The following is a 27,159-nucleotide window of genomic DNA, read 5'->3' as shown; positions in this document are numbered from 1 at the left end:
ATTTCTTTTTTAATCTGAGGTCCACTCTCCTAAATATCTTCCATCAGATACCCTTCAGCTATACCACTTGAGTATTTCTCTTTTCCCAAGTTTCTATCCCTCACAGGCTGAAACTGATGTTGGAAACCAAACTTTGATTGATGAACTAATTCATAATCATCTGCCATTTCTGCTGCTACCTTTTGTTTCGCTATCTTCTCAAATGAAATGAAAAAGGCTTCTACATCCATCTCATCACACCTTGGCAATGCTTGGATCAATTTAAATAGATCCCAATCAAACCTTCGACTATGTTGCTCTTCACTATTCTCAGACTGTACGTTTCTCTTTACCTCCGCCAATTTGAACTGACATTCACGTTTCATGGCCAGTTTCTGAAGTTGAAAGTCTCTCTCTTTTTTCTTTTTCCTCTCTTGCTTTTTCTTTTTCCTCTCTCTTTTTCTTTTTCTTCTGCTTGGGCTATTCTTTTTTCCCCCTTTCTTCTCTCTCCTTTTCTGTTTCCCTGATCTGTACCTCCTCTTCTCTCACTGTTTGTTCTGCAAGGGCTATTCTTTCTTTTCCCCTCATTTCGTATTGAAGCTGCTTAATGCTTTTTCATTTCCAAGCTGCTTGAGCTGCAATTGAATTCCTGCCATTTCCAATGATTCCGACTGTGTCTCTGGCAATTTTAAATGTTCAGCTACCGCCGCAATTACTTATTTTCGTATTTTGTCAGGCAATGTTAACTGCAATGTTTTTGCCAAATCTAAGAGCGTTCTTTTAGTCTCTGTTTGTAAGGTACTGCGTGTGACCTTCTCCACTCTCCAAAACTTCTGAGCCTCTGACAGAGCTATTGTCCACAACACAGTCCCTTTTTAAACTTGAATATAACATCTGAAAAGCAAACACAATTATGCTAACCCTCACTGTCTTTACATTCACTCAGCCAACTCAATCACGAAAGATAGACTTTTATCCCGGTCGAGCCCCCAATTTTGTTATGGGCCAGGGTTTAGGGAACACCAAAGTATATTATGGCGACCTCCTGACCTTCAACCTTTATGTTGAATTTGACTAAGATGAGCACAAGAGTCTGCCTTTCAGGTGTTATTCAATGGCCTTCTTAGGTGCTTTTCATTAAAAAAATAAGCTTTATTCTACGAATTTAGTTAACATCTGTATAAACACACACAGTAAGAATTATTATCACCTGCAAACATAAAGACCCTACACAGCTCCAGTAATCTATGTATAACCCTTAATGAAACCCCCTTAACTGTTCCAATTCAATGACAAAATCCCATAAACCAAAAACCCCTTTTTACCAAGACAGCAGGTAACTATAATCATTCGGTTTCTTCCTTGGAATTACTCTTTAAAATTCAAAATAGAGAAACAGGCCAAAAAACTCTCTCTTTGAGTCTGCAGCAGCTAAATGTGAAAACGAAAGTAAAAACTCAGAGCCACAAACCAGCTCCTAAACTCAAAGTGAAAGTAAAAACTCACAGTGCCACAGCCCAGCTCCACCCACACAATAACATCACAGAAGCCATGTTATAAGAACAAAGTAAAGCACAGCACAGGAACAGGCCCTTCGGCCCTCCAATCCTGCGCCCACTATGCTGCACGTCTAAACTAAAATCTTCTACAGTTCAAGGGTCGGTATCCCTCTATTCACATCCTATTCATGTATTTGTCAAGATGCCCCTGAAACATCACCATTGTCCCTGCTTCCACCACCTCCTCCGGCAGCAAGTTCCAGGCACCCACTGTCCTCTATGTAAAACATTTGCCTCGTACATCTCCTTGAAACCTTGCCCCTCGCACCTTAAAACTATGCCCCCTAGTAATTAGCCCCTCTCCTCTGGGAAAAAGTCTCTGACTATCCACTCTGTCAATGCCCCTCATAATTTTGTAGACCTCTATCAGGTCACCACTTAACCTCCTTCATTCCAGTGAGAAAAAAACGAGTTTATTCAACCTCTACTCATAGCTAATGCCCTCCATACCAGGCAATATCCTGGTAAATCTCTTCTGCACCCTCTCTAAAGCTTCCACATCCTTCTGTTAGTGTGGTTCTTGATGCATAGGCTTCTTTGTCTCATTGTCCCACCATTGGGACAACACTCTCCTGGTGCTATATGGGGAGGTGTTGCACGTAACTATCAATGATGTGGCCAGTCGTAGTGTGTTTGTAGCCTGTAGGATAATAGTAGGCACTTTAATTTGGCAAGAGCCTCTTATGGCGCCTTCCATGCCCATTTTTGCTGCTTCTTTAAGAGCACATGAAGACACACCTGTATGGCTGCCAGGTGTAGAATACATTTTCCGTAATAATAATAATCTTTATTCTTGTCACAAGTAGGCTTACATTAACACTGCAATGAAGTCACTGTAAAAATCCCATTAATGAGCCCTAGGAATGACCTTCCCTCTGTTGCATTCTCTGGCGTTGGGGCCTGCTTGATGGCTCGGACTTTCTCTTCTACAGGGTAAAACCCATCAAGCATATGACTTGTCTTGTCTGGAAGACACACTTGACTCTTCAGGTGGACACCTACTTCTGAGAATGTTGTCCAAGTGTTCCTTCTCAGAGGCTCCTGGAATCAACATGTCAGCCAGCTGGATAGCCACCCTGGGAAGCCCTTGGAGAATTATTATAATTTTCCAAACGTGCTGCTATTACTTCCTTAATAATTGATTCCTAAATTTTTTCAACAGTAGATGTTAGGCTAATCGGACTTTGCTTGCTCACTTTTTGCACCTCACCCTTTTTGCTTCGGGGTCCCACATTGGCAGTTTTCCAATCCTCCTGTGCTTCTTCAGTATTCAAGGATTTTTGGAAAATGACTGTCATAATATACGTCCATGTATTTGATGGTGTGCAGACAGGCAGTGATTGACACACAGGATGACCAGTGAACACACATAACACAGCAGCCAATCACCATACAGGACACGACCACTATAAAGGCAGAGGGCACTAGTTTTCCCGCTCTCTCGGGATTCAGCCTCTGAGACAGTCAGAGCTCGTGAGCAGCAACTAGAAAAAACACCATGTGGTAGTAAGATAGTCTGGTCAGGTTAGCCTCAGGTCTCCAGTCAATAGTGTCAACCCACAGTTAAAGCATGTATTATAGTTAAATGTTCAATAAAATCGAGTTGCATTTCTTCAAGTGTTGGAAGCCTGTCTCTCTCACCACTGCAGTAAACGCAGTCCTCGCAGACCCAATTTACCCAACACATCATGGTATCAGTGAGTTATGCTCGAGTTTGACGGACCTACCTTGAGATAATCTGCCTTTGACCAGCGATCAGCCATCTGGTAATATTGACAGAGTCCGCCCTTCCCCGGAGCTCCGCATCGCCGGCAACCCCGGTGCTAACTGGAAGATTTTCAAGCAGAAGTTCCAGCTGTATCTTGAAGCCTCCGACCTCGAAGTCACATTGGATGCCAGGATTATCGCTCTCTTCCTTTCTACAGCCGGGGACTACACTATCCACATCTTCAACTCCCTCACCTTTCCTGAAGGTGAGGACAAGACGAAGTTTAAAACAGTTCGACAGCCACTGTGACATCGAGGTCAGTGAGAGCTTTGAACGCTATGTGTTCCAGCAGAGGCTTCAGGGTAAGGGTGAACCTTTTTAGTCCTTTTTAACCCATCTCCGCATCCTCGCGCAGTCATGCAACTATGGCTCCACTTCCAATTCCATGATCCGGGATCAGGTCGTTTTCGGGGTCCACTCCAATCCCCTTCGCCAGCAGCTCCTAAAAGTTTTTTTTTCAAAAAGATTTTTATTGAGATTTTCACAAAATATCAAAAACAAAAAATATCAACAAGAAAACAGTATTAACAACAAAAAAAAAGAAAAACACAATCACCCCCAAAACCAACCCCCCCCCCCCCCCCCCCCCCAGTAAGTACAAAAAGAAGAAATAGATAAGTACCCGGCATATTCAATAAACACATGAACACATTTGTCCCCTCCCCCGAAACAACCTCCCCTCCCTCCCTCCCCCCCGGGTTGCTGCTGCTGCCGGCCTATTTTCCTACCGTTCTGCCAGGAAGTCAAGGAAAGGCTGCCACCGCCTAAAGAACCCCTGTACTGCCTCAGGGCAAATTTCACCTTCTCCAATTTGATGAACCCCGCCATATCATTGACCCAGGCCTCCACGCTTGGGGGCCTCGCATCCTTCCATTGAAGCAAAATCCTCAGCCGGTCTACTAGGGACGCAAAGGCCAGAACACCGGCCTCTTTCGCCTCCTGCACTCACGGCTCCACTGCAGCCCCAAAAATTGCGAGTCCCAGCCTGGCTTGACCCTGGATCCTACCAACCTCGATACCACCCTTCCGAACGTATGGGCATGGTTCGCTGGGCTCCCCGAGCACCTAGCACACCTGTCTTCATCCCCGAAAAACCTACTCATCCTCGTCCTGGTCATGTGAGCCCTATGTAGCACCTTGAACTGTATGAGGCTAAGCCTCGCACAAGAAGAGGAGGAATTCACTCTTTCCAGGGCATCCGCCCACTTCCCTTCTCAATCTACTCACCCAGCTCCTCTTCCCATTTACCCTTCAGCTCCTCCACCGAGGCCTCATCTACCTCCTGCATTACGTGGTACACGTCCGAAATCCTCCCTCCTCCAACCCACACCCCCGAGAGCACCCTGTCCCATACCCCACGTGGGGGCAGCAGAGAGAACCCCTCCACCTGCCGCCTGGCAAACGCCCTAACCTGCATGTACCTAAACATGTTCCCCGGGGGGAGCCCAAACTTCCCCTCTAACTCACCCAAGCTCGCAAACCTCCCATCCACAAACAGGTCCCTCAACCTCCTAATACCTACCCTGTGCCAGCCAAGAAACACGCCATCGATGCTCCCTGGAACAAACCGGTGGTTCCCCCGTATCGGGGACTCCATCGAACCCCCCACCTTCCCCCTATGCCGTCTCCATTGCCCCCAGATTTTAAGGATAGCCGCCACCACCGGGCTCATGGTATACCTCGTTGGAGGGAGCGGCAACTGCGCCGTTACCAGCGCCTCCAGGCTCGTGTCCACACAGGACACCATCTCCATCCTCTTCCATGCTGCCCCTTCCCCGTCCATTACCCACTTCTGCACCATCGCTGCGTTGGCAGCCCAATAGTACCCACAGAGGTTGGGCAGCGCCAGCCTCCCCCCTATCCCTGCCCCGCTCCAAAAACACCCTTCTCACCCTCGGAGTCCCATGCGCCCATACAAATCCCGTAATACTCCTGTTGACCCTCCTAAAAAAGGCCTTCGGGATAAGGAAGGCAGCACAGTAACATGGTGGTTAGCATAAATGCTTCACAGCTCCAGGGTCCCAGGTTCGATTCCCGGCTGGGTCACTGTCTGTGTGGAGTCTGCACGTCCTCCCGTGTGTGCGTGGGTTTCCTCCGGGTGCTCCGGTTTCCTCCCACAGTCCAAAGATGTGCGGGTTAGGTGGATTGGCCATGCTAAATTGCCCGTAGTGTCCTAAAAAGTAAGGTTAAGGGGGCGTTGTTGGGTTACGGGTATAGGGTGGATACGTGTGTTTGAGTAGGGTGATCATTGCTCGGCACAACATCGAGGGCCGAAGGGCCTGTTCTGTGCTGTACTGTTCTATGTTCTATGATGGGGAGGCACTGGAACAGGAACAAAAACCTCGGGAGCACCGTAATCTTGACTGACTGCACCCTGCCCGCCAACGACAGCGGCAACATCTCCCATCTTTTAAACTCCTCCTCCATTTGCTCCACCAGCCTAGTGAGGTTAAGTTTGTGTAGGGCCCCCCAGCTCCTATCCACCTGGACTCCCAGGTACCTAATGCTCCTCCCTGTCCTTTTCAGTGGGAGCCTACCAATCCCCTCTTCCTGATCCCCCGGATGCACAACGAACAACTCACTCTTACCCAGGTTGAGCTTGTACCCTGAAAAGCCCCCAAATTCCCTAAGAATCTTCATCAGCTCCGGCATTCCCCCCACTGGGTCCGCTACATAAAGCAACAAGTCATCTGCATAAAGTGACACTCGGTGCTCCTCCCCACCCCGCACCAGACCCCTCCAATTCCTCGACTCCCTCAACGCCATGGCCAGGGGCTCAATTGCCAATGCAAAGAGCAAGGGGGACAGGGGACACACCTGGCTTGTCCCACGGTACAACCGGAAGTACTCCGATCTCCTCCTATTCGTGGCTACACTCGCCATCGGGGCCTCATACAACAGCCTCACCCACCTGAAAAACCCCCTCCCCGAACACAAACCTTTCCAGCACCTCCCACAGGTACCCCCACTCAACCCTATCAAAGGCCTTCTCCGCGTCTAATGCTGCCACTATCTCCGCCTCCCCTTCTACCGCCAGCATCATTATAACATTCAGAAGCCTACGTATATTGGTGTTCAGCTGCCTTCCCTTCACAAACCGCGTCTGGTCCTCATGAATGACCCCCCGGCACACAGTCCTCTATCCTTGTGGCCAATATCTTCGCCAACAGCTTGGCATCCATATTTAACAGCGAGATCGGCCTATATGATCCACACTGCAGGGGGTCCTTGTCCCGTTTAAGGATCAAGGAAATCAGCGGCGTGACATAGTCGTTAAAGGTTCTAACCAACAGGGGGCCCATCAGGTCTACGTACTTTTTATAAAATTCGACCGGAAACCCATCCGGCCCCGGCGCCATCCCCGACTGCATGCTGCCTATCCCAGTAACCAGCTCCTCCAGCTCAATCGGCGCCCCCAGACTCTCCACCTGCCCCTCCTCCACCTTCGGAAATCTCAGCCTATCCAAAAAGCGCCCCACCGCTCCCTGTGCCTTCCTCCACTGAGCTTCCGCCTTTCTGGTGGTCAGTAAGTCGAACTTGGCCTGAAGATTACGCCCCTCCCTCAGCAATCCCTCCTCCGGAGCCTCCGCGTATATCCTGTCCACCCTCACCATCTCCCCCACCAACCTCTCCCTCTCTCTTTGCTCTCCCCTCTCCCTATGGGCTCGGATGGAAATCAACTCCCCTCTAATCATCGCCTTCAATGCCTCCCAAACCGTCCCCACTCGGACCTCCCCATTATCATTGGCCTCTAAGTACCTCTTGATACACCCCCGAACCCGCCCGCCCACCTTCTCATCCACCAGCAGCCCCACCTCCAGGCGCCAGCGCGGGCGCTGGTCCCTCTCCTCCCCCAGCTCAAGGTCCCAGTGCGGGGCATGATCCGAAATGACTATGGCCGAATACTCGGCATCCTCCACCCTCGCCCGCCCCAGGCCAGCGCCCCCCACTTGGCCCGTTCCCCACGGCGGCAAACCCCCACTCCGGCCCTCCAGCTCCTTCCTGGCCATTTCAGCAGCAACCCGGTACCCCCCCCCCCCAGCCGCGCGCCCTCTCCCCCCCCCCCCCCCCCCCCCCCCCCCCCCCCCTCTACAGCACTCCCGTGAGCCAGCTAACATCTGCTGACCCCGGCGGCTCCCGCCACACCTCCGACTCCTCCCAACGTGAGGCTACTTCTCCTCCCCCATATCCATCAGCAGACCCTCCTCTTCGCCCTCCCGCTGTCGCGTGGGAAAAAAGCCTGCGCTTCTCAGCTCCGACCCCGCCCCCATCCACCCTCAGCGCGGGAAACAAAAGAAAAGCCCGCGCTTTCCCCCCGCCCGACCCCGCCTCCTCTAGGGTAGCCCCCCTTGTCGGCCCCCACCACCAGCTCCCCACACTCCAAGTCTTCCCCCCAACTCGAGCCCATCCACTGAACCCACGCAAAAAGACAGCGCCCCACCCGCCCTAGAAACAACACACAACCAGCTTAAAACAGCATGAAACAGAGACTCTTGCCACCAAAAGTTAACACAGTTATTTACAAAGCCCCAACCCTCAGTTAGAGTCCAACTTCTCGGCCTGCACAAAGGCCCACGCCTCCTCCGTGGACTCAAAATAAAAGTGCCGGTCCTTGTAGGTGACCCACAGACGCGCCGGCTGTAACATGCTAACAACCGGTACTCCAATATCAAGGTGGCAGAAATGGCACGGCAAAACCACCACGAGGGGGTGCAGGCCATCAAACAAATTCAGGGCCTGAGTCTGGATGAGGGCGGCCATTTTGCGCCCTTTTCCCGGGTTCCTGCGCATGCGCGCCACGACCAAGGGGACAGCGGGGCCGACGACCGAACCGCGCAAGTGCGCACTTCGTTCGACCACACTGCGCATTCGTGGTGGCGCATGGAACGTCCTGACGGCGGCGCCATGACGTGCTTCAACTGTGGCTCCGCCCATTTAAAGCGGTAACGTCCCGCGGAATCTCGACGCTGTCTACAATGTGGCAAGCTTGGCTATTATGCAGCCCTTTGCTCAACTGCCCTACACACAGCGATCCTAGCCACAGCGCAGGAGCGTCCGGTCAGTACAGCAACCAGTCGCAGACTCCGACCCCGACATTCTTCCAGATCCCGACACAGAGGTCCTCACATCCCCATTCATCACCAAGCATACGCTGCCTTTATCAACGATGGTGAAACAACTCCCAATAATGAGCATTGATCCGGATGACGAGTGGTGTGCCACCCTTATGGTCAACAAGGCTCGCATACGCTTCAAGCTGGACACCGGCGCTTCAGCAAACCTCATTTCAAAGTCTGACCTTGACACCATCCGCATCAAGCCAAGCATTCTTCCACTGGCCTGCCAGCTCCTCGACTACAATGGCAATGCCATTGCTGCCAGTGGCTCATGCCAGCTTGCGTTGTCCCATCGCTCTTCAAAAGCAACACTGCGTTTTGAAATTGTAGGAACCAACAGAGCTTCCCTGCTCGGTGCTCGGGCCTGCAAACTCCTGAACCTTGTGCAGCGGGTTCACAGAATGTCGTCCGCAGAGGCAACGGCATCGCCAGATGTTAACTTCCAAGCCCAACTCGATGACATCATAGCACAATACCATAGCGTGTTCGAAGGTATGGGCAAACTCCCTTACCGATACAAAATCCTGTTGAAGCCAAATGCCACCCCTGTGGTCCACGCACCGCGTCGGGTGCCGGCACCCCTTAAGGACTGCCTGAAGCAGCAGCTGCAAGACCTCCAGGACCAGGGCATAATTTCTAAGGTCACAGAACCCATGGACTGGGTTAGCTCCATGGTTTGTGTCAAAAAGCCGTCAGGGGAACTTCGAATTTTTATCGACCCCAAAGATTTGAACCGTAACATCATGAGGGAACACTACCCAATACCTAAATGTGAAGAGCTAACCAGCGAGATGGCTCATGTCAAACTTTTCACAAAGCTGGATGCCTCCAAGGGGTTTTAGTGAATACAGCTGGAGGCGTCCAGTCAAAAGATGTGCACATTTTACAACCCCGTTCGGTCGCTACTGTTACAACCGAATGCCCTTTAGCATCATCTCCACCTCAGAGGTGTTCCACTGCATAATGGAACAAATGGTGGAGGCCATCGAGGGGGTGCGAGTGTACGTCGATGATATCATTATCTGGTCCACAACCCCTCAGGGGCACATCAATCACCTCAAGCGGGTGTTCCACAGGATCCACGAGCATGGCCTCCGACTCAACAGAGCCAAATGCTCGTTCGGCCAATCAGAAATCAAGTTCCTTGGCGACCACATTTCGCAGTTCGGCGTGCAGGCAGATACAGACAAGGTGTCGGCAATCAATGCCATGAAGACCTTGGAGGACAAGAAGGCGGTCCTCCGCTTCCCAGGGATGGTTAACTTCCTAGGGAAGTTTATCCCCAACCTTACATCACACCACAGCTCTCCGCCATCTCGTTAAAAAAACTACGGACCTCCAGTGACTACCCGCTCATGAGCAAGGGTGGCGTGAGCTCAGGGCGAAACTCACCAAGGCCCCGGTGCTGCCGTTTTTCGACTCCGCCAAGGAGACACAAATATCCACCGAAGCGGGCCAGGCTGGCATTGGGGCAGTACTCCTCCAGCCGGACGACACCTCCTGGGCCCCAGTTGCATATGCCTCTAGAGCCATGACACCCACTAAGCAACGATACGCTCAGATTGAAAAAGAATGCCTGGGCCTCCTCATAGGGATCAACAAGTTCCATGATTATGTGTATGGCCTCCCCAAATTCATGGTCGAGACGGACCACAGGCCATTGGTTCACATCATCCAAAAAGATCTCAATGACATGACGCCACGGCTGCAACGTATCCTCCTCAAGCTCCGCCGCCACAATTTCGACCTGGTGTATACCCTGGGCAAAGAGCTCATTGTGGCCGATGCACTCTCTAGATCTATCACCACATCGTGTTAGCAGACTGACTTTGTCTGTCAAATAGACGCGCAGTTGCAATTCTGTGCCTCTAATTTTCCGGCCACTGATGAAAGGGTTGTGCAAATTCGTCAGGAGACGGCCAGGGATCCTCTACTCCAGCAGGTCATGCGACATCTCACAGATGGTTGGCAAAAGGGGTGGCGCCCCCAGTTTTATAATGTAAAGGACGATCTAGCGGTGGTGGACGGCATACTGATGAAGCTGGACAGAATTGTGATCCCACAGAGCATGCGAGAGTTGGTCCTCGGCCAAATCTACGAGGGTCACCTGGGGGTCGAAAAGTGCCCCAAGTGCTGTCGAGCCCGAGAGGCAGTATATTGGCCAGGCATCAGCCAAGATATCGCCAACACGGTCCTCAATTGCCCAACGTGTTAAAGGTTCCAGCCGGCTCAGCCTAAAGAGACTCTACAACCGCATGAAATGGTGACCTCCCCATGGTCAAAAGTAGGTGTTGACCTCTTCCATGCAAAGGGCCAAGACTATGTCCTCCGAGTGGACTACTTTTCCAACTACCCCGAACTGACTGATCTCACCTCAGCAACAGTAATCAAGGCATGCAAGGAGAGTTTTGCCGGGCATGGAATCCTACTAACAGTTATGAGTGACAACGGCCCCTGCTTTTTCAGCCAGGAGTGGACAGATTTTGCCCGGCTGTACAATTTTCAGCATGTTACATCAAGCCCCAGCTATCCCCCGTCGAATGGGAAGGCTGAAAAAGGGGTCCACATCGTTAAAAGACTGTTGTCTGCTGACTCGGGTTCGGATTTCAACCTGGCGCTGTTAGCCTACAGGGCTAACAAATAACAAGGGCTACAGGACTCCTTTGTCCGCTGGCCTGTCCCCAGCACAGCTCCTAATGAACCGCACACTGCGAACGACGGTGCCGGCTATCCACATTCCGGACCTTGACAACTTCCCGGTCCGACAGAGGATGCAAGAGTCTCGGGCCCAATGCAAGTCGGCGTACGACACCCATGCCACAGATCTCCCTGATCTGGTCCCTGCTGACTGAGTTCGTGTTCAGCTAGCTGACGGTGGCTGGTCTGCCACAGCTGTGGTGGTTAAGCAAGTGGCCCCGAAATCGTTCCTCGTTCGCATGCCTGATGGCGCCTTTCTTCGGCGTAATAGGCAGGCACTGCGGCGACTTCCGCGCACCGATTTGCCAGTTATTCTACCGACCTCTACATTGGAGGCAGTTCCGCCCATTCAAGTGCAGGCGGCTCCTGACCTACCCTTGAGACGGTCAACCAGAATTTGTCACCCGCCACAGAGACTGAATTTATAGACTGAATGTTGCATTACCTTGTTATCTCATTGTTTACACATCTGTACATATTGTTTTTTCTCTCATGTGTTATCTGCACTAGACACCTTCCCATGTAAATATGTTAGCATATTTTGTATATAGTCAGGCTCCAATGACAACCACTCACTATTTATTGACCTGAACACATTCTTTTTTTTTTAAAAGGGGGGAGATGTCATAATATACATCCATGTATATGATGGAGTGCAGACAGGCAGTGATTGACACACAGGATGACAAGTGAACACACAGAACACAGCAGCCAATCACCATACAGGACACGACCACTATAAAGCCAGAGGGCACTAGTTTTCCCGCTTTCTCGGGATCCAGTCTCTGAGACAGTCAGAGCTCGTGAGCAGCAACTAGAACATACACCATGTGGTAGTAAGATAGTCTGGTCAGGTTAGCCTCAGGTTTCCAGTCAAGTCCGTCAGCATAGTGTCAACCCACAGTTAAAGCATGTCTTATAGTTCAGTGTTAAATAAAATCGAATTGCATTTCTTCAAGTGTTGGAAGCCTGTCTCTCTCACCACTGCAGTAAACGCAGTCCGTGCAGACCCAGCTTACCCAACACATCAATGACAACCAATGCATCCACAATCTCTGTAGCTACTTCTAAGATCCTAAGATGCAAGCACCAGGGCCAGGGGGCTTATCTCCCTTTCACCCTGTCAGTTTGTCTAAAAATGCTTCTCCAGTGCTTCATCCACTGTAAAGACTGATACAAAATATCTGTTTAAGTCCCCTGCCATTTCCTTGTTCCGAATAACTATAGCTCAAGATTCATTTTCTCAGGGACCTACGTTCATTTTGAACTCTCTCTTTCTTTTTGTATATTTAAAGAAGCTCTGATTATGAGTTTTATATTCTTCGCTAGTGTGACCTTTTTGTTTATTTTCTCTCTGTTCATTATCTTTTACTCCTCCTTTACTGGATTCTGAATTTATCTCGGTCTTCGGGGCTATCACTGACTTCTGCCACTAAAATTATTTTTGTTTCAATTAATAGAGACTGTGAGATTATTGAGCAAGTTGTCACAGGGAGGGAAAATGTATTGGACGTGTTGGCAGGCTTAAAAGTGGAGAAATCTCCAGTTCAGGATGAATTGTGTCCCAGGTTGCTATGGGAGGCATTGGAGGAGATTGTTGGGACCCTGATCCAAATTTTTAATTCTATTCTGGCCACAGGAGAGCTGCCAGAGGACTGGAGAACCACAAATATGGTCCCACTATTTATGAAAGACTGCATGGATAAGCCTGGGAACTACATCACATCAGTGGTGGGGAAACTAATGAAGAAACTCCTGAAGGAGAGAATTGATCTGCACTTGGAGGGGCAAGGTTTGATCAGGAATAGTCAGCATGGCTTTGTCAGAGGAAGGTCATGCTTAACAATTTGATTGAATTTTTTGAGCTTGTGACCAGGGCCAGGATTCTCCCGTACCTGGCGGGGCGGGGGGTCCCAGCGTGTCGGAGTGGCGTGAACCACTCCCGGCGTCAGGCTGCCCCAAAGGTGTGGAGTTCTCCGCACCTTTAGGGGCCAAGCCCTCACATTGAGGGGCTAGGCCCGCGCTGGAGTGGTTCCCACTCCGCCGGCTGGCGTGAACGGCCTTTGGCGCCACGCCAGCCGGGGCCGAAAGGAGTTCGTCGGTCGGCGTAAGTCCGCACATGCGCCGGAGCGTCAACGGCTGCTGACGTCATACCGGCGCATGCACAGGGGAGGGGGTCTCTTCCGCCTCCGCCATGGTGAAGGCCATGGCGGGGGCAGAAGTAAAAGAGTGCCCCCACGGCACAGGCCCGCCCGCGGATCGGTGGGCCCCGATCGCGGGCCAGGCCACCTGGGGGCACCCCCTGGGGTCAGATCGCCCCGGAACCCGCCCGCGCCGCCAATCCCGCTGGTAAGAGAGGTGGTTTAAACCACGTCGGTGGGAGAGGCCTGTCAGCGGCGAGACTTTGGCCCATCGCGGGCCGGAGAAACGCCGCGGGGGGACCGCACAGCGCAATTCCCGCCCCTGCCGAGTCTTGGGGGTGGAGAATTCGTGGACACGGTGGGGGCGGGATTGAGTGCCGGCCCCCGGGTGATTCTCTGCCCCCCCCGGGAATTCCGCACCAGGTGTGTAGATGAGAGTAGTGTAGTTGATGTAGTTTTCATGGATTTCAGCAAAGCATTTGACAAGGTCCCAGACTTGAGAAGGTAAATGCACATGGGATACAGGGTAACTTGATAAGGTGGATTAAAAATTTGGTTAGCTGCAGGAGACAGAGGGTGATGACAGATGGCTGTTGTAGTGACTGGAAGGCAGTGTCCAGTGGCGTACCACAGGGGTCAGTGCAGGGTACCCTATTGTTAGTCATTTAGATAACTGACTGAGATGACTATGTAGGGGTAGAATAGGTACGTTTGCGGATGACACAAAGATAGGCCAGGTGGTTAACAGTGAGGCTGAGAGTCTTGGGTTACAGGAAGATACAGACAGGATGGTCAGATGGGCAGAAAAGTGGTGGATGGAATTTAATCCTGAAAAGTGTGAGGTGTACACTTTGGAAGGAACAATTTGACAAGGAAATATTGAATGAATGGCAGCACATGGGAAGCCCTGAGGAACAAATAGACCTTGGTGTGTTTGTAAAAGATCCCTGAAGGCAAAAGGGCAGGCCAATAGGGTGGTGAAAAGGCCTATGGTACACTTACCTATAATAACCGTGTGATAGATTACAAAAGCAAGGATGTCAATGTTGGCATTATAGAACATTGGTGAGACCACAGCTGGAGCACTGTTTGCAGTTCTGGTCGTCACTTTATAGGAAGAATGTGATTGCACTGGAGCGGATACAGAGGCATTTCACCAGGATGTTGCCCGGGATAGAACATTTTTGTTATGAATGTTCGGAATGCGTTAACAGACCTTCCAATTAAATACCAATTTGATGCCAATTATCCAATAGATGTCACTGCTAATATAAAGGGGTCACAGGTGACGCTGTTGGTGGATATTTGTGTGTGAAGTTGGATCAAAGAAATAAGGTGTTTTAGAACATAGAACGATACAGCGCAAGTTACAGGCCCTTCGGCCCTCGATGTTGCACCGACATGGAAAAAAACTAAAGGCCATCTAACCTACACTATGCCCTTATCATCCATATGCTTATCCAATAAACTTTTAAATGCCCTCAATGTTGGCAAGTTCACTACTGTTGCAGGTAGGGCATTCCACGGCCTCACCACTCTTTGCGGTAAAAACCCACCTCTGACCTCTGTCCTATATCTATTACCCCTCAATTTAAGGCTATGTCCCCTCGTGCTAGCCACCTCCATCCGCGGGAGAAGGCTCTCGCTGTCCACCCTATCTAACCTCTGATCATTTTGTATGCTCTATTAAGTCACCTCTTAACCTTCTTCTCTCTAACGAAAACAACCTCAAGTCAATCAGCCTTTCCTCATAAGATTTTCCCTCCATACCAGGCAACATCCTGGTAAATCTCCTCTGCACCCGTTCCAAAGCTTCCACGTCCTTCCTATAATGAGGCGACCAGAACTGTACACAATACTCCAAATGCGGCCGTACTAGAGTTTTGTACAACTGCAACATGACCTCATGGCTCCGGAACTCAATCCCTCTACCAATAAAGGCCAACACACCATAGGCCTTCTTCACAACCCTATCAACCTGGGTGGCAACTTTCAGGGATCTATGTACATGGACACCGAGATCCCTCTGCTCATCCACACTACCAAGAATTTTACCATTAGCCAAATATTCCGCATTCCTGTTATTCTTTCCAAAGTGAATCACCTCACACTTCTCCACATTAAACTCCAATTGCCACCTTTCAGCCCAGCTCTGCAGCTTATCTATGTCCCTCTGTAACCTGCAACATCCTTCCGCACTGTCTACAACTCCACCGACTTTAGTGTCGTCTGCAAATTTACTCACCCATCCTTCTGCGCCCTCCTCTAGGTCATTTATAAAAATGACAAACAGCAACGGCCCCAGAACAGATCCTTGTGGTATGCCACTCGTAACTGAAACTCCATTCTGAACATTTCCCATCAACTACCACTCTCTGTCTTCTTTCAACTAGCCAATTTCTGATCCACATCTCTAAATCACCCTCAATCCCAGCCTCCGTATTTTCTGCAATAGCCGACCGTGGGGAACCTCATCAAACGCTTTACTGAAATCCATATACACCACATCAACTGCTCTACCCTCGTCTACCTGTGTCAGTCACCTTCTCAAAGAACTCAATAAGGTTTGTGAGGCATGACCTACCCTTCACAAAACCATGCTGACTATCCCTAATCATATATTCCTATCTAGATGATTATAAATCGTATCTTTTATAATCCTCTCCAAGACTTTACCCACCACAGACATTAGGCTCACCGGCCTATAGTTACCGGGGTTATCTCTACTCCCCTTCTTGAACAAAGGAACCACATGTGCTATCCTCCAGTCCTCTGGCACTATTCCTGTAGCCAATGATGACATAAAATCAAAGCCAAAGGCTCAGCAATCTCTTCCCTGGCTTCCCAGAGAATCCTAGGATAAATCAATCCGGCCCGGGGACTTATCTATTTTCACCTTGTTCAGATTGCCAACACTTCTTCCCTACGCACCTCAATGCCTGGGTCTCAGCATTCTCCTCCGCAATATTATCTTTTTCTTGAGTGAATCTGACGAAAAGTATCATTTAGTATCTTCGCTTATCTCCTCAGCCTCCACACACAACTTCCCACCACTGTCCTTGACTGGCCCTACTCTTATCTAGTCATTCTTTTATTCCTGACTTACCTATAGAAAGCTTTTGGGTTTTCCTTGATCCTACCTGCCAAAGACTTCTCATGTCCCCTCCTTGCTCGTCTCAGCTCTCTCTTTAGATCCTTCCCTCGCTTCCTTGTAACTATCAAGCGCCCCAACTGAAACTTCAACGCCTCATCTTCACATAGGCCTCCTTCTTCCTCTTAAACAAGAGATTCCACTTCTTTGGTAAACCACGGTTCCTCGCTCGACCCCTTCCTCCCTGCCTGACTGGTACGTACTTATCAGAACATGCAATAGCTGTTCCTTGAACAAGCTCCACATATCAGGTGCCCAACCCTTGCAGCCTACTTCTCCAACCAACACATCCTAAGTCATGTCTAATGGCATCATAATTGCCCTTCCCCCAGCTAGAACTCTTGCCCTGCGGGGTATACTTATCCCTTTCCATCACTAACGTAAAGGTCACCGAATTGTGGTCACTGTCTCCAAAGTGCTCACCTACCTCCAGATCTAACACCTGGCCTGGTTCATTACCCAAAACCAATCCAATGTGGCCTCGCCTCTTGTTGGCCTGTCAACATATTGTGTCAGGGAAACCCTCCTGCACACATTGTGACAAAGAACGACCCATCTAATGTACTCGAACTATATATTTTCCAGTCAATATTTGGAAAGTTAAAGTCTCCCATAACAACTACCCTGTTACTTTCGCTCTTTTCCAGAATCATCTTCGCCATCCTTTCTTCTACATCCCTAGAACTATTAGGTGGCCTATAGAAAACTCCCAACAGGGTGACCTCTCCTTTCCTGTTTCTAACCTCAGCCCATACTACCTCAGAAGAAGAGTCCCCATCTAGCATCCTTTCCGCCACCGTAATACTGTCCTTGACTAGCAGCGCCACACCTCCCCCTCTTTTGCCCCCTTCTCTGAGCTTACTAAAACACCTAAACCCCGGAACCTGCAACAACCATTCCTGTCCCTGCTCTATCCATGTCTCTGAAATGGCCACAACATCGAAGTCCCAGGTAGCCAACCCATGCTGCCAGTTCCCCTACCTTATTTCGTATACTCCTGGCATTGAAGTAGAGCACACTTCAAACCACCTACCTGAACACTGGCACCCTCCTGCGAAGTCAAATGTGCTGCTCCTGGCCTCTATACTCTCAATCTTTCCCGATACCCCCCCAAACTACAATCCCAGGTTTCCATGCCCCCTGCTGAATTAGTTTAAACCCCCCCAAAGAGCACTAACAAATCTCCCCCCCCAGGATATTGGTGCCCCTCAGGTTCAGATGTAGACCATCCTGTCTATAGAGGTCCCACCTTCCCCAGAAAGAGCCCCAGTTATCCAGAAATCTGATCCCTCCCGCCTGCACCATCCCTGTAGCCACGTGTTTAATTGCTCTCTCTCCCTATTCCTCATTCTCACTATCACGTGGCACGGGCAACAACCCAGAGATAACAACTCTGTTTGTTCTCGCTCTGAGCTTCCATCCTAGCTCCCTAAAGGCCTGCCTGACATCTTGTCCCCTTTCCTACCTATGTCTTTAGTGCCAATGTGGACTACGACTTGGGGCTGCTCCCCCTCCCCCCTTAAGGACCCGGAAAACACGATCCGAAACATCAACGTACCCTTGCACCTGGGAGGCAACATACCAAACGTGAGTCTCTTCTCGCTCCCACAAAATCTCCTATCTGTGCCCCTGACTATTGAGTCCCCAATTACTAATGTTCTACTCCTTCCCCCCTTCCCTTCTGAGCAACAGGGACCAGACTCCGTGCCAGAGGCCCGTACCCCATGGCTTACCCCTGGTAAGTCGTCCCCCCCCACAAGTATCCAAAACGGTATACTTGTTACTCAAGGGAACGACCGCAGAGGGTCCCTGCACTGACTGCTTCTTCCCAGTCACTCTTACAGTTACCCATCTATCTCCAGTCTTTGGTGGAGCTCCTTCCTGAAGCTCCTATGTATGACCCCCTCTACCTCCCGAATGATCCGAAGTTCATCCAGCTCAGCTCCAGGTCCCTAACACGGTTTTTGAGGAGCTGGAGTTGGGTGCACTTCCCACAGAGGAAATCAGCAGGGACACTGACGGTGTCCCTCACCTCAAACATTCTGCAGGAGAGGAGCATTGTACTGCCTTCCCTGACTCATAGAACAGTACAGCACAGAACAGGCCCTTCGGCCCTCGATGTTGTGCCGAGCAATGATCACCCTACTTAAACCCAAGTAACCTGTATACCCGTAACCCAACAATCCCCCCATTAACCTTACACTACGGGCAATTTAGCATGGCCAATCCACCTAACCCGCACATCTTTGGACAAGTGGGAGGAAACCGGAGCCCCAGAGGAACCCCCGCACACACAGGGAGGACGTGCAAACTCCACACAGACAGTGACCCAGCCGGGAATCGAACTGGGACCCTGGAGCTGTGAAGCATTGATGCTAACCACCATGCTACCGTGAGGCCCCGATCACCTCTAGATTTAAAAAAAACAAGAAAAAGAAAAAGAAAGGAGAGCTCTTACCTGATATTACCTCAAACCCTGCTCCCGCTGAAAAGGTAAGGCAAATTTAAAGGCACTCACTCACATTCACGACAGGCCCCTGCTCCCGCTTCCCAACCACCGTGGGGTGTGGGGGTTGGTTAAGGAGGAGGTAGGGTGGGAAACACTCACGAAGTTTGGTGCAGAGTTGGATGTACCATTAAGGAATGGGTGTTTATTCAATTAACTGCAGTGATGTCAGATGTGGTGGTGTGTAGCTGGGCTGTCTGTCTTTTACTTTTGTTTGAGCATGAAAAGCTGCTGTGATGGCATCTGTTTGGTCCGGTTTTCAGAGTTCGCTAGCTGTGTTCAAAGCAAGCAGACGTGGAAGGGGCGGAATTTCCCCGACCCCCCTCGCAGGGTGGGGAATCGCCCGGGGCCTTCATAAATACCCCCCCCCCGCCGTGGTGCTGTGAATTCTCCGCCCACCCCGGAAAATCGGCGGGGGCCAGGAATCGCGGCCCCCCCGCCAGTCCGGCGGGGCCCCCCCCGCGGCCGATTCTCCTTGCCCTTGATGGGCCGAAGTCCCACCTCTGTCACAGGCCTCTCCCACTGACGTGGTTTAACCCACCCTGGCGGTGCCCCCACGGGTGTGGCCCTGGCACCGATCGGGGCCTACCGATCGGCGGGCGGCCTGTGCTGTGGGGGCACTCTTTTTCTTCCGCCGCCGCCACGGCTTCCACCATGGCGGAGGCGGAAGAGACCGGTGGTGATGTCAACGGCGATTTTTCGGCCAGCCTCGATTCCGGTTGGCGTGCGCCAGAGGCTGTTGGCCGCCAGTCGACGGAGCGGGAGCCACTCCGCGCGGGGTGTAGCCCCTAAAGGTGCAGAGATTTCCGCACCTTTGGGGAGGCCCGACGCCGGGAGTGGTTGGCGCCACTCCGCTATGCCGGGAACCCCCGCCGGGTAGGGGGAAAATACCGTCCATGATCTCTCTCTACAAGCTAAAGAATGTCTTCAGCTCACTTGATGATTTTAAACTAATACCTGTTTCTGTGAAGAATTTAAACCTGCTGTCCTTGTTAAACAGGGTTCAACTTATGGATGTTGCTGGGAAAGGCACAAAGGATTGCATCTCTGGGGTTATGTGTTTTGGTAGTTTTTTAAAAACTTAGAGTGCCCAATAATTTTTTTTCCAATTAAGGGGCAATTTAGCATGGCCAATCCAACCTACACTGCATATTTTTGGGTTGTGGGGGCGAAACCCACGCAAACACGGGGAGAATGTACAAACTCCACACGGACAGTGACCCAGAGCCGGGATCGAACCTGGGACCTCGCGCGCCGTGAGCTGCAGGGCGTAACCCACTTGCCCCACCGTGCTGCCCCGTGTTTTGGTAGTTGTGTGTTATAAATGTTAACTGGGTTCATAGAATAAACATTGTGTTGTTTTAAAAAATACTTAGGATCTCTGTTGCATACACCTGGAGTTGGACCCTTGTGCTCCCCATAATCAAAATCTATTAAAAGTCGTGGGTCAGGTGAACTCCATGATATACTTTGGTGTTTTCTAAACCCTGGCCCATAATAGTGGAGAAGCAGACTGTTGACTCCTTTACTCTCCAGCAACCCAGAAACTTAAACAATGAAGAGAGGTTGGATAGGCTTGGATTGTTTTTGCTGGAGCAGAGGAGACTGCGGGGCATGGGCAGGGTGGATAGGGAACAGCTGTTCCTCTTAATTGAAGGGTTGGTTATGAGGGGACACAAGTTCAAAGTGAGGGCGGGAGGTTCAGGGGGGATTTGTGCACTGTATTTTCTGTGATTTTTGATTCTGTGATTAATATTTTCCTCAACTTCCTTGGTTTGTCATAGTTGGTTTATCCCTCTCTTAAAATCTTTCCTCCTGACTGGGATAAACTGATTCACTAACATCCATCCTCTTCCTGAAATAATTTTATGTTGATTGTGATACCCCTTGCAATTTCCTTTTCAGAATTCCTTTTTGCAGCTCTTACTAGCTCTTTTGTTACCCTTTATTGTTCTTTGCATTGTGCACATTTGTCAGCTCTGAGCTACTTTTTGCATATTTTAAATTACCCATGTCTGTTTTCATTTGGAAATAGATGTCCTCTTACTGGTATATGTTGTTTGCTGAGAGTCATGGATTAACCTTGTCACATGTCTGCCACTACTTATTTACTGTTAATTCTGCCCAGTCCCCTTTAGCTAACTCTATCTTCATTTCATTGTAATTCCCTATATTTATGTTAAACACAGTTGTTCCGACCCAGGTTTTCACCGCAAACTGATTTATTTTTGTTTTATGGATGTACCCTTCCCCGGTCTGTGCCAGCATTTATTGCCATCCCTGGCAGTTCAGAATCAACACATTGCTGTGGGTCTGGAGTCACATGTAGGCCAGACCAGGTAAGGATGGCAGATTTCCTTTCTGAGAGGACATTAGTGAATCAGATGTGTTTTTACAACAATTGACAATGGTTTTCATGGTCATCATTAGACTTTAATTCCAGATTTTTATTGAAATTTCACCATCTGCTGTGGCGGGATTTGAATCTAGATCCCCAGAGCATTACTCTGGGTCTCTGGTTCACTAGTCCAGTGACAATACCACCACGCCAGCGCCTCTCCTATAATATTAAATTCCATCATGTTATGATACTTTCTTCTCGGAATCTTTACTCTGAGGTCATTTATTGAACCAGCCTCATTACCCATTATCAGATCCAAGATAGCCCGTTCCCTGGTTGGCTCCATGACATATTGCTCTCGGGAATTATCCCTACTTGAACAGCACTGTGGCGTCACAGCACCAGGGTCTCAGATTCGATTCCCAGCTTGGGTCACTGTTTGTGCGAAGTCTGCACGTTCTCCCCATGTCTGTGTGGGTTTCCTCCGGGTGCTCCGGTTTCCCCCCCCCAGTCCAAAGTTTTGCAGGTTAGGTGGATTGGCTATGCAAAACTGCCCCTCAGTGTCCAAAAAGGTTAGGGGGAAAGGGTGGAAGTGAGGGCTTAAGTGGATCAGTGCAGACTCGATGGGCCAAATGGCCTCCTTCTGCACTGTATGTTCCATGTTCTAATTCACTCTATGTAATCATTGTTATTGCTATTCTTTCTAACTTGATTAACCCAATCAACATGACGATTAAATCCATCCATAATTATTGCTCTATTCTTTTTTACATGCTCCTATTATAACCCTATTTGAGGGTCTATACACCACTCCTATAGATGTCTTTTTCCCTTGCTGTTTTTTATCTCCACCTAAATGGACTCTACATCATCTGAATCTAGATCGTCTCTCACAACTGTCCTCATTTCATTTCTAATTAACAGTGTTAACCACCATCTTTTCCTTACCTCCCGTCTTCCACATATTAGGAATTTGGGCATATTTAAACGGTGCTATGTCTTTTCGTCCGACGTCATTTCGTCCAACGACACTTCGTCCACGTCTTTTCGTCCAACGTCTTTTTGTCCGCCCGTCTTTTGGTCCAACGTCATTTTGTCCGGTGATTTTTTTCGTCAAAGATTTTTTGTGACTTTTTACGTGTTTTTGCTGGATGATTTTTTTTGTCAAAGACTTTTTGTAACTTGACTTTAGTAACTTGCTTAGTAGCACCACTCCACTTTAACTTTTGTACATGGAAATCTTCTCTAATGCACATAATATACAATAAAGGATCTTTATTACCGGCCTCTTTCCTTTAACGAGCCTCGTTAAAGGATAGTTATTATCGTTCTCTCGTTAAAGGATAGTTATTATTGTTCTCTCCCCTTTAACGAGCCTCGTTAAAGGATCCCACAGCGAAAATTGATTTCTTGAGGAATGTTGCTCACAATTTACATCAATTTTAAGTAATTTCGGGAATTCATCAGTAGTAAACTTTAGATCTTTTTAACTGCATTTTTAGATTTTTTAACTTTTAACTGCATTTTTAAGCTTGTATTTTACTTGAATTTCATCAATTACTTGCATTTTAGCAATTAAATTCACTTGCTGTATTGTGCCTGCTTTCTATCAATTAAATGCTTTTATACGGAGTTGATTTGCAATTGGTTAATTGGACGAAGTGACGTTGGACCAAAAGACGGGCGGACAAAAGACGTTGGACGAAAAGACGTGGACGAAGTGTCGTTGGACGAAATGACGTCGGACGAAAAGACGCGACACGTATTTAAACAACTTTGTATGAGAAGCATGCTCATGCACAGTCTCCGTACTGCCTGAAAGTACACATTTTTGAAGTTACCTCTATTATTGTGAAAATCAATAACATATTGCATTATTTTAGAAAACAAATAAAAACATATCTGCCATTCTTCCCTCTAGGTGATGAAGTTGGCTGGGGGATGGGGCAAGTTGCTCCATGATAAGTTGTCTTCAGATATTCTAATTGAGATTCAAAAATATGTAAAAGCACGCATGGAAAGAAAATGGCTGCCAATGTTCCTGGCCTCACCAGAGTTTGCTGAGAGACACCATACACAGGTACAACAATCCTGTAGTTGAATAACCTGTTATAGGAGGCACCAAATGTAAAACAACTGCCTTATATATAAGCTAGACATTTACTATTTACATTCATCGCATTTATCAGAAATGCTAGAAATACTTAGGTCAAGCAGCATATGTGAAAGGAGAAGTGAAGTTATAACTTCAGGTTCATGATTTTTCATCAGAACAATGGAAAGTTAGAAACGTACAGGTTTTAAGTCATTCAAGTTTGGATGCTGGGGTTGGGGTGATGGGTCGCGATAAAAGAACAAAATGGAAGTCCAGGATAGGGTGGGAGACAAGAGAGATTAATAATAATAGATTTGTAGTGCAAGGACAAATGAAGTGGTCATGGGACAAGCAAAGAAGCAAAATATATGTCTTGAGGATGATGTGGAATGATAAACTGGTGAACAGCTGCCATTTGAAAGCAAAACAGAACAAACTAAGTTAAAATCAATGCCTGTAAAAGAAAAGGAAGCAAAAAGGACACAAGTAATCTGGAGATAGGACTTGAGTGTATTTCTAAAGTGTTTCTAAAGGAGTTGTGTTAAAGGCCAGGATTTAGAGAACCCAAACTGTATCATGGAGTTCACCAGACCCACAACTTTTACTAGATTGGGTATGGGGAGCACATGGCCCACTCTTCAGGTGTGGTAGAGCAGAAATGGAAAAGTATTTTTTTAAAGCAAAGTAATGTTTATTCTATGAACTCGTTAACCTTTTTAAACATACAGTGAACATCTTAGCAACAATTAATTCAAATACAACCCCCAAAGAATACAACACTAAGTAATCCTTTAAGCTTTCTTTTAACATCCATAAGATTTAAAACACCTTTCACCAGAAGCACATCAGGTTAAAGTCAGGACTGTTATTAGTTTTAAATCACCAGGATCGATTTACAGTCTTTAGATTACAGACAAAAACTCTAATACACCTTCTGGCTGTGACTGCAGCTATCCAGCTCTGAAAATGAAACTAAAACACACCCTGCAGCAAACAGCCTAAAACAAAAGTAAAAGCTGACAGACAGCCCAACTTCACCCACTCTCTGACATCACTGCAGTAGTAAACACCCATTTCCTTAAAGGTACTCTCACTGCAGATATGTATATACACACCGATTTATAAACACCCATTTCTTAAAGGTACTCTCACATGACAGTTGATGATGTTGCCAAGGGAACTATGAACTTTGTTTTGATTAATACTTAAATGAGTGGTTATCTGTTTTTGATTAGGTTATAAATGGATATTTGTCTATTGTGACAATTTTTGAACACTTGAAAGGAATACATGTTTTTCTTCAAGCAAGTTTGAATAGCTCTGTAATTGAACAAGAATAAAGAACAAATAAAAGTACAGCACAGGAACAGGCCCCCAAGGCTGAACCAACTTCTGGGATCCCTCTATTTTCATCTTATTTATATATTTGTTAAAACACCCTTAAACATCACTATCATATTGTTTCCACCACCTCCTCCGGCAGCGTGTTTACTAATCTCTGTGTTAGAAACTTCTCTCACACATCTCCTCCAAACTATCTATGTCCTCTAGTAACTGACTCTTCTACCCTGGGGAAAAAGCTTCTAATCTGTCCATGCCCCTCATAATTTTGTCGACTTCTATCAGCCCCCTCAACCTCCGTCATTCCAGTAAGAACAAAGCGAGTTTATCCAACCTCTCTTCATAGCTAATGCACTCCGTACAAGGCCACATCTTGGTAAACCTCTTCAAAACCTCCACATTTTCTGGTAGTGTGGCGATCAGAGTTAAACACGGTTTTTCAAGTATGGATTAACCAAGGTTCTATATAGCTGCAGCATAACTTGCCAATTTTTATACTGAATGCCCCGGCCAATGAAGAAAAGCATGCTGTATGCCTTCTTGACTACCTTCCACCTGCATTGCCACTTTCAGTGACCTGTGGACCTGTACAAAAGACCCCTCTGCCTGTTAATACTCTTAAGTGTTCTGCCATTTACTGCATATTTCCCACCTGTATTAGACCTTCCAAAATGCATTTTGTTGTTACCTGTAAGGCAGGTAATCTGTGCTACTCAACTCAGTTACAGTAGAGGCTTTGGAAGAAGGCTCGAAGTCGTCCAGAAGTTTTACAGAAGGTTTATTGAGCAACACAACTTAATAACTGCATGAATTCTTACTTTACGTACTGTACTAGTAGAAAGGTTACAACTTTTCTATACACTACAACCAGGCCTGACCACACAAGCAACCCTGAGCTAAATCTCTGCCTCTGTTCTCCTCACAGTCTAATCCACCCAAGAGGCCAGAGGGCTGCTTGCTTCCACTTTTATACATGCCAGTGCTTCCCCTCTTTCCATTACCCATTAGCCCCTTCTGTACATACCACATGTAAAGATCACTACACCCCCCATCTTTCACATTTTCCCCCTTTTTTTTCCACAGTTGCAGAGCTGTAACTAAAAAATCAAACACAGTTAGTTTTCATGCACAAATACAGAACAGAGAGCAATGATTGTATCAGTCATGTTCACAAGTTCAGACGGTTGGGTGCACGTCTGATTTGGGTAGACCTCCTGAGTGGGCATGGAGACCCAGAGGTTTTTTATGTCCATTTGGGCACCAACTGTGGGTGTCCCAGGATGTCGCCATGATAGAGTCCTGCAGATTCCACGTTGGAAATACAGGTTGATGAGGTGGAACCTTCAGCAGGTCTCACCGATTGCATTGAAACAGTATTCCATCATCAGACTTCACAACGTATGATCATGGCGATACATTGCCATATTAGACCAACCTCAACCAGGGTGTCGCAATCTAACCATGTCATTGATCGCTAACGAATGCAGCACTTCGCATGCCGGTCATAGTGCTGCTTTTGTCTGTGACGTTGGTGACGCATCTTGTCCAGGACTGGCGAGTGATCTGGATTGGCGAAGTGTAATGCCAGTAGAGTTGTCCTCACATCTCGATTGAAGAGCATTTGAGCCGGTGACAACCCAGAGCTCAAAGGCGATGAACGATATGACAATAGAGCCTAGTGTATGTCGGAATTCGAGTCAGTGTCCTTGCTGATCAGTTGCTTAATAATGTGAACACCTTTCTCCACCCTGCCATTCGATTGAGCAAAGTGTGGACTTGACGTCATGTGCTTGAAGTTGTATTTTGTCAGAATTCTACAACTCCCAGCTTGCAAAGCAAGGATCCTTGTCGGACATGACCATCTGTGGAATGCCATGCCTTGAGAAGGTTTCCTGCAGGCTTTGGATAGCTGACGCCGATGTGAGATCCAGGAGTTTCATTACCTCCGGAAAGTTGGAGTAATAATTTATGAGAAGAACATAATGTCGAATCCATGGAATGAAACAAGTTGATGCCAACTTTGTCCCACGGTGACGTAGCTATCTCATGCTGCTGGAGTGGCTCCTTGCATTGTGCCGGTCGATATTTTTGGCATGTGTCACATGTGAGCACCATGTTTGTTATGTCCTCGTTTATCCAGGCCAATACACAGATTGTCTTGCTGTTCTTTTGCACTTCTCGACACCAAGGTGACCCTCATAAGTCCTGCGGAGCATGTCCCCCCCAGAGCGACAGAGGAATGACCGATTCTGTCATTTTGCAGTATGATGCCATCCACCACGGACAGTTTCAGTTTTGTCGTTTTGGGAAATGTGGGCACCGCCCTCTTGGCCAGCCATGCTGAAGGTTGTGCATGACCTGGAGCAGGGTCGTATCTTCTCGTGTCGCCTGACGAATTTGCTGCAGCCTCTTGTCCGTTGCCGGGAGTGTCTCCCCGCACAACTGCATGAGCTTCTACATCATT

General features: G+C 48.4%; 1 protein-coding gene across 1 annotated transcript in view; it reads left to right on the top strand.

Annotated features, from left to right (window-relative positions):
• Positions 1 to 27,159, top strand: part of LOC119972149 (regulator of G-protein signaling 22-like) — an 810,134-nt gene that overhangs the window by 649,437 nt on the left and 133,538 nt on the right. The window contains exon 19 of the mRNA XM_038808479.1: positions 23,181 to 23,339. Within this exon, the coding sequence (XP_038664407.1) occupies positions 23,181 to 23,339 (159 nt within the window). The remainder of the gene's footprint in view (positions 1 to 23,180; positions 23,340 to 27,159) is intronic.

This window comes from Scyliorhinus canicula, chromosome 10 (genome assembly GCF_902713615.1).
Source record: "Scyliorhinus canicula chromosome 10, sScyCan1.1, whole genome shotgun sequence".
NCBI classification, from domain to species: domain Eukaryota; kingdom Metazoa; phylum Chordata; class Chondrichthyes; order Carcharhiniformes; family Scyliorhinidae; genus Scyliorhinus; species Scyliorhinus canicula.
Note: the sequence above shows the minus strand (reverse complement) of the source record. Positions and strands in the feature narration are given on the sequence as shown.